The sequence below is a fragment of the Nothobranchius furzeri genome, chromosome 8 (assembly GCF_043380555.1).
Source record: "Nothobranchius furzeri strain GRZ-AD chromosome 8, NfurGRZ-RIMD1, whole genome shotgun sequence".
Taxonomy (NCBI): domain Eukaryota; kingdom Metazoa; phylum Chordata; class Actinopteri; order Cyprinodontiformes; family Nothobranchiidae; genus Nothobranchius; species Nothobranchius furzeri.
In genome coordinates this window covers 39,906,272-39,926,081 of record NC_091748.1, presented here as the reverse complement: position 1 = coordinate 39,926,081, position 19,810 = coordinate 39,906,272, and the positions used below count along the sequence as shown (strand labels likewise).

At 42.7% G+C, this 19,810-nt stretch overlaps 1 protein-coding gene across 1 annotated transcript in view; it reads left to right on the top strand.

Annotated features, from left to right (window-relative positions):
• Positions 1-31: 31 nt before the first annotated feature.
• scfd2 (sec1 family domain containing 2) overlaps positions 32-19,810 on the top strand; it is a 190,755-nt gene continuing 170,976 nt past the window's right edge. Inside the window, exons 1-3 of the mRNA XM_070554021.1 lie at positions 32-973; positions 1,085-1,253; positions 12,387-12,514. Of these exons, the coding sequence (XP_070410122.1) occupies positions 160-973; positions 1,085-1,253; positions 12,387-12,514 (1,111 nt within the window). The 5' untranslated portion in view covers positions 32-159. The remainder of the gene's footprint in view (positions 974-1,084; positions 1,254-12,386; positions 12,515-19,810) is intronic.

The following is a 19,810-nucleotide window of genomic DNA, read 5'->3' as shown; positions in this document are numbered from 1 at the left end:
GCTGCTCGTTACTATAGCAACATTGTCGTGACGTTTTTATGCTGCGACAGGTCCGCCACGTCACCTTTGGGAGACTTGTGTTTGTTTTGCTGCCGCGACTCCGAAATTGTTCATGTTTCTGCTGCGTTTTGAAACTAACAGGCGTTCTTAATCATTAATATGTTGACGTCTGAGTCGTTTGCGCTTTTCCCGCTCCAGGTGTGGGAGAAGGTGAAGTCGAAGGTAAAGAAAGCTGTCGTTTTTATGGATGACAGGTGTGCAGAGGCTCTTCACTGGAGCGGAGGGGCTGCATCCTTTTTAGAGGCTGGAGCCAGAAATGTCAAGCAGTTTTCAAGCTTCGAAGCCTGCAGCGAGAATGAGCCCAAAGCTGTGTTTGTGGTGAGCACTCTGTTAAAGGGGAGAACAGTCGACATCATCAGAGACATCGTATCCGTCAGCCATTTCCAGTACTGTGTCGTCTTCACCGCCGTCCCTCACTCCGTTCACCTTTTCGCCAACCACGTCACGGCAGAGATGGAGGGAAGCCCTGTCTTTGCGCAGTTTGAGGAGAAGCTCTGCGAGTGGATGGGAAATATGAATTACACGGCGGAAGTCATGCATGCTCCTGTGGTCTTTGCTCCCATATCACCTCAGCTCATCCTCACACCAGCTTTTGGAAGTATGTTCCCTCTGCTCTCTTCAGACCTGGAGAAAATCAACGCGAAACGACCAGAGAAGAAGAAATGTGCAGGCTTGAATGAAGTGGACATGCACTCTCTGCCTGTAGAGCTGCAGATCCAAGTTAAATCACTGGTGTCAGCGGTGAACTCCATGTTTGAGGCAACAGGGACGAGAGAGGAGAGCTTTGCTGTGGGTCCAATGAGTCGCATCCTTGCGGGAGAGCTTGCAAATCACTCTCAAGCTAAAACCAGAAGGAAAACGGCTCCTAATAAAGCGTCCATCATCTTTGTTGACCGAACAATGGATCTTACAGGTAAACCCAGAACCATAAGTGGTATCACTAAAACTGCAGGGTTTAAAAAACACGTATTTATAGTAACACATAATACAATGCATATTACATTATCCATCTGTGGATGTACAGGTGCTGTTGGTCACCATGGCGACAACCTTGTTGAGAAGATCCTGACGGTGTTAAAACCGTTGCCTGGCCATGTGACTGATGTCCAAGTGGATATGTTGGAGCTCACAAGTCTAAAGCGAACCCCTCACTCCGAGAACACCGTGGCCCCTGGCTGCCTTGCTCAGACTACGTAAGTGCATCTTGTCCTTTTACCCCGTTTAAAGCTTTCACCCGTCCTAGCACACACATCCAGTCATTCACATTGGAGCGATGATTTCGAAGTGAATCACTACAGCAATTATTTATTCAGCCTTATAGAAAAAGACAGGAAAATTTAGGAAACAATTTGTGAATTTAGGTTAAAAGCAGTTTTAATTTGAAGAAAGCGAGTGGTTCTTGCTTACGTCGTTTCTTCTCCAAGTACTTGGTGTTTAACACACAGCAAAAGGAGAAACTCAGTCTTGCGCTCATCGTCTTTTCCTTATTTGGAAACTGATCGCAGGGACTGCAGCTCTGTTAGGGAAGCTGTGACCGTCCTGTCTCCTGCCACTTTCACCAGCTCCTCAGAATTGGACCCCAGAGTTTTTCCTAGCTAAGCTAGAGATGTTGTGCATGCAGCATGTTCCAGCATGATCTGAGTTGATCTGGATGCCTGTGGCAGGACATGGCCAAAACACCCCCTCTGAGAGACATCCAGGAGTCACGTTGAACAAATGTCTTAACTCCCTCAGCTAGCTGCTTTACATGGAGGAACCACATCTCTATCATTCGTCCCTCTCAGATGTCCAAGCTCCTCACCCTGTCTTCAAGGCCGAGTCCAGCCAGCCTCTGCAAGAAACTCAGTTTTTACACTTTTTACAACAGAAGACTGGTTCAGTGCCCACATCACTGCAGAGCCTGCCCTGATCCACCTGTCATCTCTTGATCCCTCCTTTCTTTGCACATGGCCAAGAACTGAACTCATCCACTTGAGGTCTCACTGGACCCAGAGTAGACAATCCACTCTTTTCTTGTTGAGAACCATGACCTTGTATTGAGACGTGCTGATTCTCATCCCAGCAGCAAACCTCAGTAGCAACAACTGGAATCAATAGTTTAATGAGGACCGCATCATCTGCAAAAAGCAGAGTTGAGACGTTCCTGCCAGAGAACTCATTACCCTCTACATCAGGGTGTCGAATGCAAATTCACACTGGGACAAAATGAAAAACTGGGACGGACTCACGGGCAACATTCAATATTTCTTGAAAAATGGACTGTAACTGTGCAGACTTTTCTCTATTTCTAGATATTTATTGTTGAATCTTTTCATATTGAAACAAAATTATTTTTGTATAATCCAGTTGTGTATTGGTGTTAATCGTTTTGTTACCATTTAGAGATCAAATTCCAATAGTTTTGTTAAAGCTGCAAAACAAGCTGGTGTCTTAACAAGGTTTTAACATAGTTAAGCTAAATTTTGTGGAGATAAAAGAAAAAAAAGAAACCAACAAACATGAAGTGGTTCTCTTGAATTTGTTTAAAGTCCACATACAATTACACAGCTCGGTCCAAAACCGATTGGACCCTCTGATTGTGGATCTCTCTGAACCGCCACACTTCCCTGGGTCCTCCGCTCATTTCGCACTCACGCATTTAGCAACAGAGCAGCACTGGTGCGGAAGGGGAGAGTAGCCTCGGGGTGATGGCCAGTGTGAGGGGTGTGAGACCTGTGACCGTGTTTGTGTTTAAAAGCAGATTTGCCATTGCAGCTTTAAGACGGTCATCATAATATCACCTTCTCTTAAGAGTTTGTAAATGTTATGTTCCCACTTCACTGAAATACCACTTCTCTTACTGTAGAGGCAGATGACTCTGCACTGAGAACCTTTTAATTGGAGAAGGTTTAATAGATTTTACCTCTTAAATGAAGTCAGCATCTTATTACATAAACAGAATAACAAGTAAACCCAGCTCAAGTTTCCTAGTTAAATAACCTGCTGTTTCTCTCTGTTCCTGGTTCCTCTCTTTGCCCCGGGCTCTTGCACTATTTCCAAACACACAGGTTAGATTAACTGAAACTGCATAATTAGGTAACATTCCCACAAAATGCTTGTATGACTTTTTCTCCAGAACTTTGTCCTTTATGCACATGCCACCCAGGTTTAGGTTCGAGTTAGTATTCCTGACCCATGGTGGATACCTTCACCAACTTTATTATGTGACCTAATCCGAGTTCACACATTGCATTCTGACCAAGCTCACATCTACACAGAGTTGTTGTATGGCTCGGTACCCTGGCTTTGGCTGCACAGCCAGGTACATGTGTTAAGAGTCTGTGGTGCAGCTGTTGTTGATGGCAGGAGTCGGTCCTGCATCATGTGTTCCACTTGGGCTCAGCTCCTTATGTGGGCGCTGGAGGAAAAGACTTTGACTTAGAGGAAAATGTTGTGGCTGGTGCTGTGATTCATCAAGTCATAACTTAATGATCAGGGGTCTCATTTGTACAACATTACATAGAATCTTTACTAAAATACAGGATTTTTCCTGCATTCAAATTAGCGTTAATCTGACTTTGTCCATCCTTGCATTGTCTTAAGCGCTGCATCCTGTTTAGTGTCTAGCAGTGAATTGGGGGAGAGTTAAGTTGCAGTTCTTAGGACTCACTCGCCTGCATGTTTTTGTTGATTCTGATTTAAATAATTAAATTATCTTCTCGGCATGTCACAGAGTTGAGCACAAGCCTGCCTTCAGTTTAACCTGGAATGAAGCAGGTAAAGATCTGCAGCAGGTTTATCAGAGGGTCCTGAGGACTAGAACTGAAAAGTACTGTACTTTTGGATTAAAAATACATACTTATTTGATGCATTTCTTATTCTAAAATGATCTAAAGTATTTCGATATTGGTTACCATGGACTCCAGCATTATAAAAGTAATTTAGGTTTGATCATTTATACCCCGGTAAGCTTTAATCATCACTCAGTAGCACTGCTGCACCACCCACTGACGCGATCAGTAACTTCAGTCTTCTTAAAAAGTGTACTCTACACAGGGTTTTCCCAGTTCAACGAGTAATCTTGTAAAATAAATGATTGCTTGATTTAGATTTTTTTAAGAACAAGCACTGCCTATTAATTAAAAACAACACATGTGATTGTTGATGTTTGCAGATGTTGATCTTTTAAGGTGTTGCCATTGTCATGAATCAGGATGCTTTTAACAGAATCTCTGCATATCTTTGATCTCCACAAACCCAAGTCTCAAACTACTTGTTTTTAAAATTAGAGTTGCACAACACACTATTAATTCACATAAACTGTATTTCAGAATCTGAACCTTAATATTTATAAATCAACGATAAGCGAAGTGTTCTGTAACCCTTAAACATAATCTGTTTCTTGTATGGGGGGTGATTAGGGATGCCCCGTTCTGATATTGATATCGGAAGTGATTTGATGTTGGCTCAAAAGAACCGTTTCGGATTATATCGGGCGTCATCAAAAACCTCCAATATGAGCAAGGTTCACATTTTTGCAACCAATGGTTAACCCTCCCACTGTCTTCATGGGTGACCCCGTGAGGAAAGTTGACCGTTGAGCAGGATTGATGGTTTATCCCTTGAGGTCCATGTGGGAGGGATGAGGTGGTGCTCACTCCTCACCCCTGCCACGTGGACCCAAGGGATAAACCATCAACCCTGCTCATTGGCCAACTTTCCTTTCAGGGTCACACCCGTTAGGACAGTGGGAGGGTTAAGAAAAAACTATTTTTTTCATACTTACTGTTATTGGCTCTTGTTGTCCGATTGAGTAATTTCACTTGATCAAGCCTTTCATACATTCCACACTATCAAATAGGTAAAAGTATGTATGATTTGTGCTGATACCGTATCAGATTGGTATTGGTCAATACTGAAGGCTGCAATATCGGTATCGTATCAGAAGTGAAAAAGTTGTATCGGTACATCCCTTGAGGTGGTCTACGTTCATTTTTGGCCTGAGAACCCTTTAAAATGTCACCAAACACAACATTTATGTTAGATAATCAGCTCAGATTTCGAGTGCAGGAGTTTACAGGCACTCAAACGCAGATGGAGAACCGTAGCTGACGGGGGTGAGTAAGAGACAGCAGTGGCCGTGCTTGTGTGGAGCTCACGTCTGATCCGAGGCAGCCGGATCAGCAGGACGGTTATTGCCTTTGCTATCTCTGAACAGATGGCCCAGTTGAGCCTTATCACGGATGCTTAGGAGACTGAACTGCTGCTGAGGCAGACTAAGAAAGAACTCTAGATTTCCCACTATATTTAACTGCCTTTAAGGGCACAGCAAGCCACGGGAACAGTTTATGTCGATCACTAGTGAGTGTTAGAAACTGTTAATGCATGCTTTAAGAACTGTGCTGCTTATGCATGTTAATGATTTAAGATTTCACAGAAAGCAACCGAAAATGCTCTTTGAGTTACATCGTTCTGCCACATATGCCACTCTCCAAGGTCTAAATCACGACTTCCTGCCAACTTAATGTTTATACACCAATGATTTGTGGAGCTATATTTAGACCGGACTATAGTGTGCTTTGATTGGTTTTGTTGAGTAGACCAACTAAAACCTTTAAATATTAGGTGTGGGCTTCATTTGAACCCTTTTGTGTGATATTTTCCTCCGTAATTCCAGGATATTTTTGTAGATTACTGTGTCTTAAACATTCTGTGGGTGGTTGTTGATTCTAGCTCTGCAGGCGAGACCCCACAGTTACTTTGCAATTACTGTTGTGTTGTCTTTCATAACCTGAGAATTTTCCGTATCCTACAACCTGGCTTTCACTCTGTGGTTCCTGTCATGGTGCCAGAGCAAAAGAATACGGTGTGGGGGTGTGTGTGTGTGTGTGTGTGCGTGTGCGTGTGCGTGCGCATGAGTGCAAGCATGTTGCTTTTTGAGGAGTTTTTTGACTTCTCTCCCTTTTTTATTTTTATTTAATTTTTTTTAATATTCTGTAAATAATTGCCATTAAAAACTTCAGTTTGCTAAATAAAAAACAAGGTAAACAAAGTAAAAATGCTGTTCGTGTGTGTGTGTGTGTGTGCGTGCGTGCGTGCGTGCGTGCGTGTGCGTGCGTGTGTGTTTAGGTAACCTCCAGCCCAGTTGGTGTAATTTGCTGTGCTTGGCTTCACAGCCCTTTTTTATCCAGCGTAGGACATTTGAACCCCACACTGGCAGGGGTTGCAGAGTTTCCCTGCACTTCCATCATTCGTCCGTCTTGGACCTAGACGCCGTGGTGGGAGAGTGTGCAGCGTGGGCATAATGGAGTGCGGGTGGCCGAGTTGCGCTGAAACTGAGCCAGACAGAGATGCCAACCACACCCTACCATAAAGAAAAAGGCTACCATCTTCCCAAGTTTGCCTTGCAGATCTGGCTCTAGTACCAAGAGGAAAGAGAAAAAACACCTATTTCTGTCTCAGCTGGGGGAAATGAGCATAGACATAAAAAGCTGATTTTAGTAAGGGCTGAAAAGAAAAGTAGCCAAAAACAGGAGAGATGTGAAGTTATTGAGAGAAAAGAACAAATAACAGACACTTGAAGACAGCCGAGGTGGGTTTTAACCTCACAAAGAACCAGAGGAGTGTTTCAGAAAGTGGCCACACTTCTGTTATAGTACAGTACTTAGATGTAAAACAGAGGCTCAGACAGCGGAGTGAACTCTAACTAGTCTCTCATTACACATTTAAGTTCCTTCTCGAGGCTCCACACAGGGTGTATTCTGGATGTTAGCAGGTCTGCTTGTTCTGAGAATTGCAGGATATTGATATTGCCTTTTGGGTCTTCATGAAAACTTAATACAAGCTGTAAAAGGTTTTACTCACCTGTTGGTCAGATGCTAAGTGGAGGTTTAGTCACAGTAAAATCCTAAAGCAGTTCTTTTATGCCACACATGTGCTGCCATATTCACAAACACCCTTTTAAATGTGCCAAGGCGTGATGAAATGAAATGTATATAAGATAAAGTTATGTTTTGCCTCATAGTTGAAGCATCGTGTCATTGTTGATTTTGTTTGTGTGGTGTTTATTTTTTTTAATTTCTTTGAATTTTCCTTCAGCATTTCTGTTGTGTTTATAAATTGAAGGACCATGCTGGGTGTCGGCTATTTTCTGAGTTTCATGTGCATTGAAATATTTTAGAGGATAGCATGTAAATGTTGAAGACTCTTATTTTGAAGGGTTGGGGTGTGGATGGTATGTCAAAGCTCAATAACAAAGAATTCCAGAACCTTCAAGTGTATCCAAATATCAGAACATGAAAAGTGAAACAATACTCTGGTTTTCACCAGCTGAGAAAGATAACCTTCAGATAAAGCACACCACACTAACCAAACTGGATCAGTTCTTGGACTTGTGCTTGCTTTTAGTAGTTTTTCTATTGCTGTCTCCTGCTTTCTGTGGTTCTTTTCTTCCCATATTTGCAGAGTTTTGTTTTAAGACATATATAATCTGAGTTTACTGCTGTTAGTCTAATCCTTTTATCAAGAGATGCAGTATCTTTTGATTCAGAGAACCGTGTGTCCCCCTTTCCTTTGTCCATCTCATTCTGCTCTCTCTTCCAGCAGGGATGGTGTCTTAAGCTGAAACCTCCAGTACATAAATCAAGTAGATTAGTTTCACCTGAACACCTTGTACTCCGTGTTCCCATCAAGACTGAGATAACATCACCTCTTCTGTCTTGTATGCTGTCTTCTTGCGTGTGGTTTAATTTTCACCAAAGAAAACCCTTTCTGTTTTGAAACGTGTGTGTGGATTTATTAAGTAAGCTGATAAAATACCCCAAAGAAGGGTCTTAGCTCCTCCAGCCCTTCTACCTCTTTGGCTTTCACTCAAAATAGCAAAATAGCCAAGAGACGAGAGGAAGAAGACTCCATCATCCACATCCTTTCATGTTCTCAAGTTTTACCCATCTGCACGGCATGTGGGCATTTTATAGATTTCTAAATCAGATGTTATTGATACCTTTTTCTTTCAACTGTTTACCATTTTTTTTCATTGTGAGATATACAATCCCGATCAAAAGTTCAATACCACTTGACAAATGGCTAAAAATCATATTTTGCATGTTTGGATCTTAACAAGGTTCCAAGTAAAGCTTGAATAGGCAACAAAAAGAAATGGAAGTGAGACAAAGCATTTTCTGAGCATGCAGTTTATTAAAAACAATGTTTGAACTGAAGTGGGTTGTTTGGTGCCTGATCAAAAGTTCAAGACAGGTATTTTGGAATTTCTTGGAATTTTTTAGATTATTCTGACGGTTATGAAATGAAAAGGTTAAGTGGAAGAACAAAAAAATATCACCAACACTAAGCCGGAGAATTCAGTTGGTTGTGTTTCAAGACTCAGGACAATCCTTGGCCCAACGTTACCGGTTCTGACGGCAGCCTCGTAACTGTCAGACAGCATCTGAGACTTAAGAGCTTCAAATAAAAAGGTCTTTAAAGATGTGCTAGCAGAATGCCTCATCAGAGAAGAGCTTACCACAGCAGGATTTGGAGTCTTATTTTCCGATATATGGACATCTCGACTTTGGATAATAGCAACGCGACTCTACCTCTGACTCTGTCTGCTCTGTGACGTTGATGTTTTATCTTCACAAATAGCACAAGCTTAAAGGAGTTCTGCTGTGCAGTGGAGTTGCTAACGCTAATGCTAGCTACTAGCCTAGGCAGTCTGCTGTTTCTTGGATGCTAAACCAACAACAGCCTTCTCCGTTGTGAATTAAGAGTGGGGGAGTCCATGAATGCTAAGTGACAGTGTGACGTAGATCTTTCATATCCTAGCTTTTCATTGTCTTTTTCTGTCAGAAGCTAATGCAGGATAGCCTAGAATCCAAACCGTCATTTGCGGAAGCAAAATAATATTGCTTTGCACGGTGGTCTAGCAGTGCTCCATTGTAACTTACTCGGCCCTGGCCAGTATTGTGGCTGGTCAATCACAGCATGTTAGTTTAGAAAAAATATGTTTTTTTGTCCTTCTCCCTGCTTCTTCCATGATGTATGGTGGACTACCCAGTTGACTGACATCCATAGTGGTCCAATAAATCAGTCAGGTGGGTGGCCAGTTAGTGCGAATGAGCGAAACTAAGATGGCGGCGGCTCCGTAGTGGTCCATTAATGGTGCTCTATTTGTTTGGTGGTCCCATCACAGCACTCAATCGTTTAGGTGGGCGGGATGTTAGTGTGAATGAGCACAACCAAGGTGGTGATGGCTCTGTAATGGTCCAATCATAGCATGCTATTGGTTTGGTTGGCCAATCACAGCACATCCCACAGTGGGTGGGATTTTACTGAAGAAACAAAAATGCTTTGGCATCCACTTTGGATTATTTAGACTTGGGCTTTTCTTTGAGTCAAGAACAGATAGAGGTAATTACGTTTATTTAGAAAAAGGATGAATTTGAATCTTGTTGACGGAGTCTGATGGACTGCCTCATGACTAACATCCCTATTTCTGAGTGTGTCACGTTGTTTGTTGCCCAATAGCATGTGGAGACAATTTGAAAGAAAACAATAGATCCCGACCCACGACTGAGAGCCGTCAGTGGACCATGGCCAGACTATATTTTCACACACATATATATATAAAGGATGGCTTGCCAGGCTAAACCAGCAGATAGGTGTAGGAGACTTTTCACATTAAGCCTGCATTAAAAATTCAGTGACCAATTGTAATCCTAAATTACATTGAAAAACTGTTGTTTCAGTGTTCCACACCTTTAAGATATTCCTTCACACGCAGTTGACTTTTATCAGTGACCATAAAAAATGTATGCATTACTTTTGATAAATTGTGTTCAGACAACTTTTAAATGAGTGGTGTTTGTTCTTGCTCTTGATGGCCACGCTAAATCTTTCGGATGTTTATCCGCTTCATCATAATCTTTAGTAACTCAACAGATAACTAACAGGAGACTGTAGAACTGTGGGACTGGTAATCCAGCCAGTGATTCAGGTGTGTTGGAGCAGGTAAACGATTGGAACAAGCAGGCTATTACTTTTTGAATACAAATGCAATCAGTGTTGTTGTTGGTTGGAGGAAATGAGTTGGTGCAGGGACCTTTTGAACTAAACTACATCTACTATGCTATCAGATGAAAACTTGCATTTCTCTTCAGATCTTGATGAAAATGTTTGATTATTTTTCTTTGTTTGTGACTGAACTGAGGCTTCATTAGTCGTACTTATAATCAAAAACAACGGCGTCTACACAGTTACTCAACTCTTGTTGTAATGTGTAGGAAACACGCAGAAAAGCACTTGAACAAACAGTGAAGGGGCTGCAGGAGGGGTGTCAAATTAAAGAAAACCTGAGTCAGAAAGATTTGGATCATTCTTTTCTTCTTCATCATCCACTAACGGGAACAGTTCCCCCTCCTCTAAACACCCCCAACCCCCACTTCTCTCCCACCCCCGTCACTAATGTTATAGACGACGTAGTCAGGACTTTAATATGCGCTCTTCTTTTTTACATGCTGCACGTATCGACCATTGATTTTTTTAAGTGCCTTTTAATAGTACAACACTCATTACACATCTAATGTGTAACCGTGTGACACACCAGCTCAGCCTGTCCGAGCAAACCAGTGAGGACAAGCGTGCACACACCAAGTGCAAGAGCGCCCCCTTCAGTAAGGCCAGAGCAGCTTCTTTCAGACAGGAGAGAAACTCAGCACTCAGAACTCAACCACACAAATGGACCAAGCACACGCAAAGCAGATTCCCACACCGCCCACCCATCCTGGCTGCATAGTAGAGCTGTTACTCAACAACGTCTCTGACTGGTTAAAGAGCTCATCTCACACCCTGCCAACACAAAGCCCCCCAGCTCACACCCCCACCCCAACCTTCATCTGACCACTTGGCCCTGAGAAGCCATCAAGGGAGTTTGGGCCAGCCATGTTGCTGCAGGAGTGTGTGGTGGGGGGAGGTTGCTGGGTGGGCAAACAGCCAAATGAAAACCATGTTTCATCCACACTTGTCAAGAGTCTCTAAGACTTCCAAGAACACACACAGATGCACAGGCTAGTGTGCAAACATGTACAGATGCTTGTGCGTACACATCCGCAGACACAAACACACTCGGCACTGCTCGCAAATGTCCCGGTCAAATGACACTTACGGTATTTCAGCCATTGCAGGCATCTGTGAATGCATGATTTGTGTAATCGTGGTTTTTTTAATGCATCATCTAATGCAGGGAGGGTGCTTTAGCTACAGATAAAGACGTGTTTTCCCAGAAACGGCCGACTGTCGTGCATTTAGACCAACAGCTTCAGTCTACTAATTCATAAGTGTTCAATAACAACTTGAGCAAACAAAGGTTTTATTTAAGAAATATGTTGTTTTTTTTTCCAACACTTAGTGTTTTAGATCCAACTGAGCTTTTCTTGGGCTGGGATGTGTTTGCAAGTCTAGCGTCTTGTTAAGGTGGCGGCCGTCCCAGTGTGAGCCCACTGCTCTCCATCTAGCCCCAGCCCAAGGTCTGGAACAGATTACATCTGATATTAAACACATGGCAGCAGTTAGAAAGGAGAAAAGGCGAGAGAAGAGGGAAGAAATGGGAAAGAAAGAGACTAAAAAGAAAAGAGAAACAGAGTGAATTTGTCAACGAGGTCCCTCCCACCCTCCGTTTTTCTCTCCTCTGACCGTTTTCTCTCTTTGTCGCTTTCCCGGGAATCCCGTGCATATCGTGTCTGCATCTAACTTTTTTCTGCCATTTTAACCAACCTGCAAAGTGTGTGTGTCTCTGATAGGGTTACAAAGAAGCTTGAAGTCTGAAACAAAGGACACTTTCAAGAAAAATTGCTAATATCCATTAATTTCATGATGAGACGTCTCTCTTTAATTCTGTTTTGTGAGGCTGCTCTTGCTTGTGGAACATGGTAATTGTCTTGGGCCTGATTCCTGTTGTTGCCATCCCTTTGGAGATGTGGATCAGTGTGTTTCATAGCCTAGCGGATAATGAGAGGAGGGAATGAGTTGTGTCCTGCGATGGCACCAAGGGGGTTGTCTTGGTCTCCAGACTGTTAGGCTCGACCTCAGCGCTGATTCGTCCTGAGAAATGTTGGCGCACAGACATCATTTAGGTGAATTGCTATCATTCCTAATGTGCCCTCTGGTAATAGTTTTTCTGTGAGGCGTCCCACATGGCGGTTCCCCTCCCTAACCATCAGGCCTCTCTATCAGTGAGACAAGCATTCAGTCACAACGTTATCGTTTGTTTGTTTGCTTTGTTTACACAACTACGATATTAAAAAGTAATCACACCTCACAAAACTCATCTGCTGGATTGTTATATCTAACAGACCATCCACTGTGAGGCCACTGTGGGAGGCGATGCTGACCAGTAAACACAAGGAAGCTGTGATGGAAGTGCGTCGGCACCTTGTGGAGGCAGCCAGTCAGGAGAAGCTGCCAATCAAGATGAGCATGGGTAAGATCTTTTCCCATTAAGCATTAAACAAAGCCACACAACTCACACAACTTTAAACACAAACACTTGCATCACATAAAAAGCTTCATATGCAGGAATTCCTATAAGGAGAATCACGTGCTGCGCTTTAGTGTTCTGGAGCAGTTCTATACAGCCAGCGTCCTACTGAGACCTCACTCCTCTGCCTTGCTCTGCATTTGCCCATGTGGCCTCAGAGGAAATCTGAACCACATGCTGGCTGCATGACACACACTCGTTCAAGCGCACATGCTCCCCTGCACACACACACACGCACACACAATTTTTTTCCCCAAAAAACTTTTGTTGTTTGCTAATGAAGCAAAGGGGGCTTAAGCAAGGGATAAAAATATGTGAAGGCACGCAAAAATAGAGCTGTTGCATGCATGTTCACCTTTGCACTACTACCCTCGTACTCACGCATGTGATGTGCGTAGTATGCATGCACACACACACATGCACACTCACACACAGGCGTAATATTCAGGTTAACATCTGGCCCCAAAGTGAGGGGAAGGGGGTGGTTCGGTCCCTCAGCTACTATAATTTGTGAGGTAAAGAAGGTCTACCCGTAATAGGCAGGTTGTAATATGCTGGAGGTCACACACATGTTTACATACACATGCACAATCTGTCAAACATCTGCATCGTGGTTTCTTTTCTCACCTTTAGGATAAACTGTGATCCTTTTCCTGGCCCATCGCTGCTATGCAGCAAGTTAGGACATAGAGTTTAGAAGTCAGAGGAAAGTCAAGAATCTAGGAAAATGCAGAATTCCAACTGCTCCTGTCTGCTGGCTGACAGTTTGTTGATTTAATGTCTTTGCTAAAGTAGGGAAAAAGCGGGCACTGTAGCACCCTCACACAGAGCCTTTATACCCCACTGGCAGAGGACCAGGCTCCACCTCGCAGCTCCAAACCTGCACAACAGCTCAAACCCAGTTTAGCCCAGGAACACTTAGCTTCAGCACCCGACTGAGACCACTATTCCTCTCTAGTAGAAGAACATTCATCCTTTTACTTCTGAGCTTGCTCTCACCTCTTTGGGTGTTCGTAGGTCAGTAAAGAAAACCCTGAAATTCTTCGTTCTCATATACTCAAATACCTTCCCTGGCTTCCCACTAGTATAATATAAGACCATCCAGAGAAAACGGTCATTTTCCCAGAGTCTGAATGTGACCTGTCGAGAGTCCTCTCAGTGAAACGGGATGATGAAATCCACCCACATATGCTTTTGTATCCTGTTTGTTTTGGGTGATGATATTAATCACCAAATTGCATGGGACAGTTTAAATGGTCAGAAACAGACTCCATGAGGGGGGTATGATGGCCCGACATCTACAGGTGGTTTTTTTTATACAGCTCAATGCCTTGCAGAGCACCAGGCATTAGCCAGAAAGCACCGAGACTGGCAGGTTCACCACTGGCCCCCTGTACTCCTCAGATGAAAGCAGATTCTCACTAAGCACATGTAACAGACGTGACTAAAGTCTGGAGATGCTGTGGAGAATGTTCTGCTTCCTGCAACATCCTTAAAGATTAACGTCCCATAGTTGTCACACACTGGTGTGGTGCGGTGAAAATTGTCCTGTATTTGACCCATCTCCATGGGGAGCGGTGACCTGCAGACACGGCCGCTCTCAGGAACTGTTTGGTGGTGGTCCAGCATGACCAGTTTGGCAGTGGGTCAGTAATGGGCTGGGGTGGCAATTGTTTGGGAGGGCGCACAGCCCTGCATGTGCTCACCAGAGGTAGCCTGATTGCCATTAGATCCCAAGATGAGATCCTCAGACCCCTTGTGAGAGCATATGCTGGTGTGGTCGGCCTTGTGTTCCTCCAATGACACTGCTAGACCTCATGTGGCTGGAGTGTGTCAGCAGTTCCTGCAAGACGAAGGCATTGATGCTACGGAGTGGCCTGCCCCTTCCCCAGACCTGAACGTAGTTGAGGACATCTGGGACATCCTGTCTCGCTCCATCCACCAATGCCACATTTCACTACAGGCTGTCCAGAAGTTAGCAGATGCTTTAGTTCAGGTCTAGGAGATCATTCAGGAGACTATCCACCACCTCATCAGGAGCATACACAGACCTTCATAAAGGCAGTTGGAGGCCACACACACTACTGAGCCTCATTTTGACGTGTCTCAAGGACATTACATCAACGTTGGATCAGCCTGTAGTGCAGGGGCGTCGAACTCAGATTCACTCTGGGCCAAAATGAAAAACTGGGATGCAGTCGTGGGCCAGACTCAATATTTATTAAAAAGTGACAGCACATGTGCACATTTTCCTTTTACAGATAAGAACGGTTGAACCTTTTCATTTGGAAACAAACTTATTTTTGCAGTAACACTGAATGTGGAATAACCAAATTACACGCGAGCAAGTCCATTTTAAATAAAGCACACATCCGTGGTATTCGTTACTTACGTCTCAATTATTTTTATATGTTATTCCTTAAAATCTTCTTATTTTTTATCTTTTGAATCTTTTAAGTGTTTCTATTTCATGTTTTCTTGTTTTTTATTTGTTATTTTTTACTCTCCTTTGTTGCTCCTGTAATGAATGTTATTGCTGCTGTGACACCACGCTTTCCCCACTGAGGGACAATTAAGGCATTTTCTATTTTATTTCTATTCTATTCTTCTATCTGTAATCGTTCCTGTTTTAAAGTAGGTGAAGTCGTTTTTCACAGGCCAACAACATAAATAAAAATAGTAATTCTCTTAAATGTAACTGCAATATCTCACCTATTAACTTTCATGCTTTGGAGCAGAAAAGGTTAATAAAAGCAAAATAATTCAATCCCAGTTTTCTCCACTCTGACTTCCTGTGATGCTCACCTGTTCCAGCCAGACCTGCATCTGTGGGGTTGGGCTCTGAGCCGAGGAGGAAGAAGAAGAAAATATCATTTCTATAGCGCCTCTCAAGATAAAAATCACGAGGTGCTTCACAAAAACAAAAAATGTTAAAATATAAAATAGCATTTAGAAAATGTTTAAAAATATATTTAAAATGGGCAAAAATAGGCAATTGGGATTTAAAAGAAAAAATGATAAGAAGGAGAGAGAGTGAATAGGAAAGAGGGAAACCAGTGGATCCTGAGGAAGGTGGAATAGGTGGGGAGAGCAGAATAAAGAGAGAGAGGTGATGAAGGTCATACAAAAGCCAGCTTGAACAAGTGAGTCTTCAGCTGCTTTTTAAAGGAGACCACTGAGTCCACTGATCTCAGGCTCAGGGGGAGAGAGGTCCAGAGTCTGGGGGCCACAGCAGCAGATGATCTGTCACCTTTGACCTTTAGCCTGGTGCTGCACAACCAGTAGGCTTTGGTCACTGGACCTCAGGGACCTGCTGGGGGTGTAGGGACTAAGAAGATCACCAATGTAAGATGGTGCTTGAAGGAGTTCATCAGTGAGAAACAGTTGCTCACACCGGTTTGTGCTGCTGGACATGAAGAGCATCTGGACCACACAGTTGTGTCGGAGAGGGGGATAAAAGCTGTAGCAGCCACAGACTTCTCTGTCTGGAAGTTGGTCGGTGCGCTTTCTCTTTCAGCAGCAAACAGATCACTGAGCTGTTAAAATCCATTTCTGGGCTTCAATGTCGGCTAATCACTGGGTAAACTCGGCGCTGAGTAAGAGGAGTGTTTTCAGTTTGTCCGAGGCAGAGGAGGTATCTCTACAGACACTGATGCTAATAGCATGGACGCTAATGACTGTAAAGACATACCGGTTTTTCTCCTTGAAGCATCAACATGTTCCATCTTTGTTGAAACACCTTCCCTCTGCATCAGTCTTTCTCTTCCTGGACATGTTGGGATGATGTGTGGACAGTTATTTTCACTTGTTGCATTAACTAAACACGGAAGTGGATACAGTGTGACCTAGTGGCGAGTCACTGCACTGGGAACACAATCGCCATGCATTCTGGGAAATGTAGTTTATAGTCGATGTGCGCTGTGAAGCGGCATAGACCTATTTTAAAACACTTGAATCTCTCGTGGGCCACATAAAATGATGTGGTGGCCACATCTGTTCCTCGGGCCTTGCGTCTGACACGTGCTGTAGTGTGTTTTTCCACTTAAGTTTTGAGCGTGACTCCAAATCCAGACCTCATGTGTTGATAAATTAGATTTACGTTAATAATTTTTGTGTGATCTTGTTGTTAGCACACTCAACTAAAGAGAAAAGCCACATTGGTCCAAACCAGGGGTAGTCACACTTTTCACCTTGTGAACTACCTTTACACCAGTTCAAAGTGATCACAACATTATCAAACAATAGTTTTACTAGTTTTATGAAGATAAACCTCAACGCTTTATTTAATTTTTCAGATGTAAACCATCAGATTGAACTTCCAGTTTTATTCATTCACTCGTACATTTAGGAATAGTGATTTTGAAATACGTTGGCCATCTTTTTGGTAACATGTAGCCCAGAGTCATTCCAATCTGTGGTTCAAATGTCCCAGACAAAAAAGCACGTGGGTCCTCCAGCAGTGCACTCCTCGGTCCCCATTTCTTTTCAAAGAATTTCCTAATTTGTTTAATCTGGTAGAAAATGTCATAACCATAATTTTCCTATCTCTTGTCTGTTACCATCAAATTTATCCCTCAAGTTTATTCTCACCTGTTTTCTTCCTGTATAGTTTTACTAAACGCCAAATAAGGATGAACTAACTTTTATCTTACATAAACTGTTTGTTTCTCTGAAGATGAACCACGGAAAAAACATCTAGAAACTGGAAATGATAAGAGGAATCTGACTCTCCAGTTGCCCTAATGTTGTATGAGAAGGGCCCCACTCAAAACATTTTCAGGACATTCCTGCATTTTTGGAGTGCATAAAATAATCTCCGGGCCTGCCTGTGTCCCTCGTGCTTGTAGAATAACTTATGAAGCTGTCCAGCTGCTGAAGCAGGTCACTACTCAGCTCAGACATTACTTACCCTCTACCTCACCCTGTGAACCTGATATTTGTCATCTTCCAGTAAACGAACTGCATCATAAACCTTCGTTTTTGCGTCACTGAAGACTTTGACCATGTCCACATCTCAATTATCACTTCTACACATGCAGCTAAAGCTTCCTCTAGCACAAAAATAAAAATGGGACTTGTTTTATGGATGTTCCTGCTATTAATGCACCCAGATGAGCTATAAAATGGCTTAAAGGTTCAGGTTTCTCCTCATTGTCTCTCTTTAGTAGCTGTACTGGTGATACCTGATAACTTGTGGCTTATTGCTGTTGAGAATAAAGCACACAAGATGTCATGAGTTCTATTCATTCGGAATAACTTTGTGCCGTCCACGTCTAATCTAACTGAAGATCTCTGCTTGTGAACTAAAGGATGAGAAATGGAAATTAAAAACATGGAAAATTAGGGCTGGGCTATTAAAATTGTGAATGTATTGTTGTTGCAATATCAACATGCACGATATCAGTATCCCAAATAACTGCATAGGAAATGGGAGGAAAGAAGGAGGATTGGTAGAAGGTCAAATCTAGGATCTATTATGCAAAATGCAATGGGAAACAATCTGCTCATCCAAATAAAGGGAGTTTGGTTAGAAAAGTGCACTTTTTTCTCACCCCACTTTTAAGTCGATGACCAAATATATATTTTCAAATAAATAATTTTTCTGCTAATTTTTTTTTCTCAATCAAATATTTCAAATCTTCCTAAAAACCTTATGGAATGGAAATTGTTTACTACAGATATGTTTTTTTATGTTAGGTAGTTGATTCATGGAATTACATGCATATTATTGAAATAACAGTTTTTAATTTCTCTTTTTCATTTTCTAATATAGCCACAGCACTACTACATTTTTGCTAAATGATATGTAGATGCTGAATTGTTGCCGTCCGATCACAACAATATCATGTTTGCCCCCTTTTTGTGAAGGCATCAACTCGGCTGTTTGCACCTTTTCACCATTTTCCCTCAAAATGCAAACACCACCAACTTTAACTCATTCGCTGCCAGCCGTTTCCTGATCGCTAACGGACTTCGCTGCCAGCGTTTCTCACAGTTTTTACTGTTTTTTTAAGAGTCGCAGAACGTTGCACGCTAGCATGATGTCGATGCCAAAACAACCAAAACAAAGAGGAGACTCACCTCTTACATCAGGAAGAATCCGTGTGTTTTGAGCGTTATCCGTTCTTTCATAATCTGTTGTCGAATTGTGATCGGCAGATGCTTTTCCGGTTCGCGCCTCACTTTTTTTACAGGAACGGCCCAAAACGATCTCCTAACACATGGATGGTCTGCTTCCTGATCACGTGACGTGTTACGTATGCAGATGAAGATCGTCTTCAGGGCTGAGATGTTTGTTCTCTCAGCACGGGGGCTCGTTCCGATGCTCAAACAGTAAAAACATGCAAATGACGACTTTAGTCGTCACTGGCAGTGAATGAGTTAAGGTATGGTAACTATATCACATAACATCTAAATGCTTGCCATAACTACGGAAGCATATTGCATTCACTGTAAAATCAAAGTCTGTTTTTTTTTTAATTAACAAGATAATTATTTTAAAGATGCATTTTCTGAATTATTAGTTCATTATTCATTATGATTACCTCTGTAAATGTAAATGGGGCTTGAGGAGAAATTATGACACGTCTCTAAATAACAACCCATAGAACCACTGATTTGATCTCATTTCAGAGAAAAATAGAACAGGTTAGATGCACCTAATAAATAAAATTACTGACATAAACTCAGGAATCTGTTTCTTTGCTTCATTGTTCTGGTGCTGAAAACATCACTAATGCAGATCAAAGGAGACACACAGATGAATGCACCTCTTATTTATTATTTGGAAACTACATTTACTGCAGCTGGCAGAGGCAGAGATTGTTTCTATTGATACACAAATTTACAGAATCATTTTAAATGTTAATAGGGGAAGACTGCAGGAGGGAGCGGTAAAATACAGGGGGTCCCCAACAAAAACAAGAAACTTTACGAGTCTGATCAAACCCGCTGGTTTTCCATCAGGCAGTCACGGGGCAGCTCCAACGACCCAGTGGCTATGCTGGGTCAATGTTATCGAGCTTAGTCCGGCTCGGCAGAGGGTGAACGAGCCGAGGCGACGTCGTGCTCTGCTTAAGAAGAAGTGTTATTTTCCTGCTTCAGAAGAAGCGTCCAACGCGTTTTTACGCTTTCTCCGAGACATGTCACGTCGCTAAGTTGTTAGCGCCGCGCGCTAGCACGTCAATAGTGCAGCGTAGCCTGCTGGAGGTTTTAAGGGTTCAGATGAAAACACCCGGC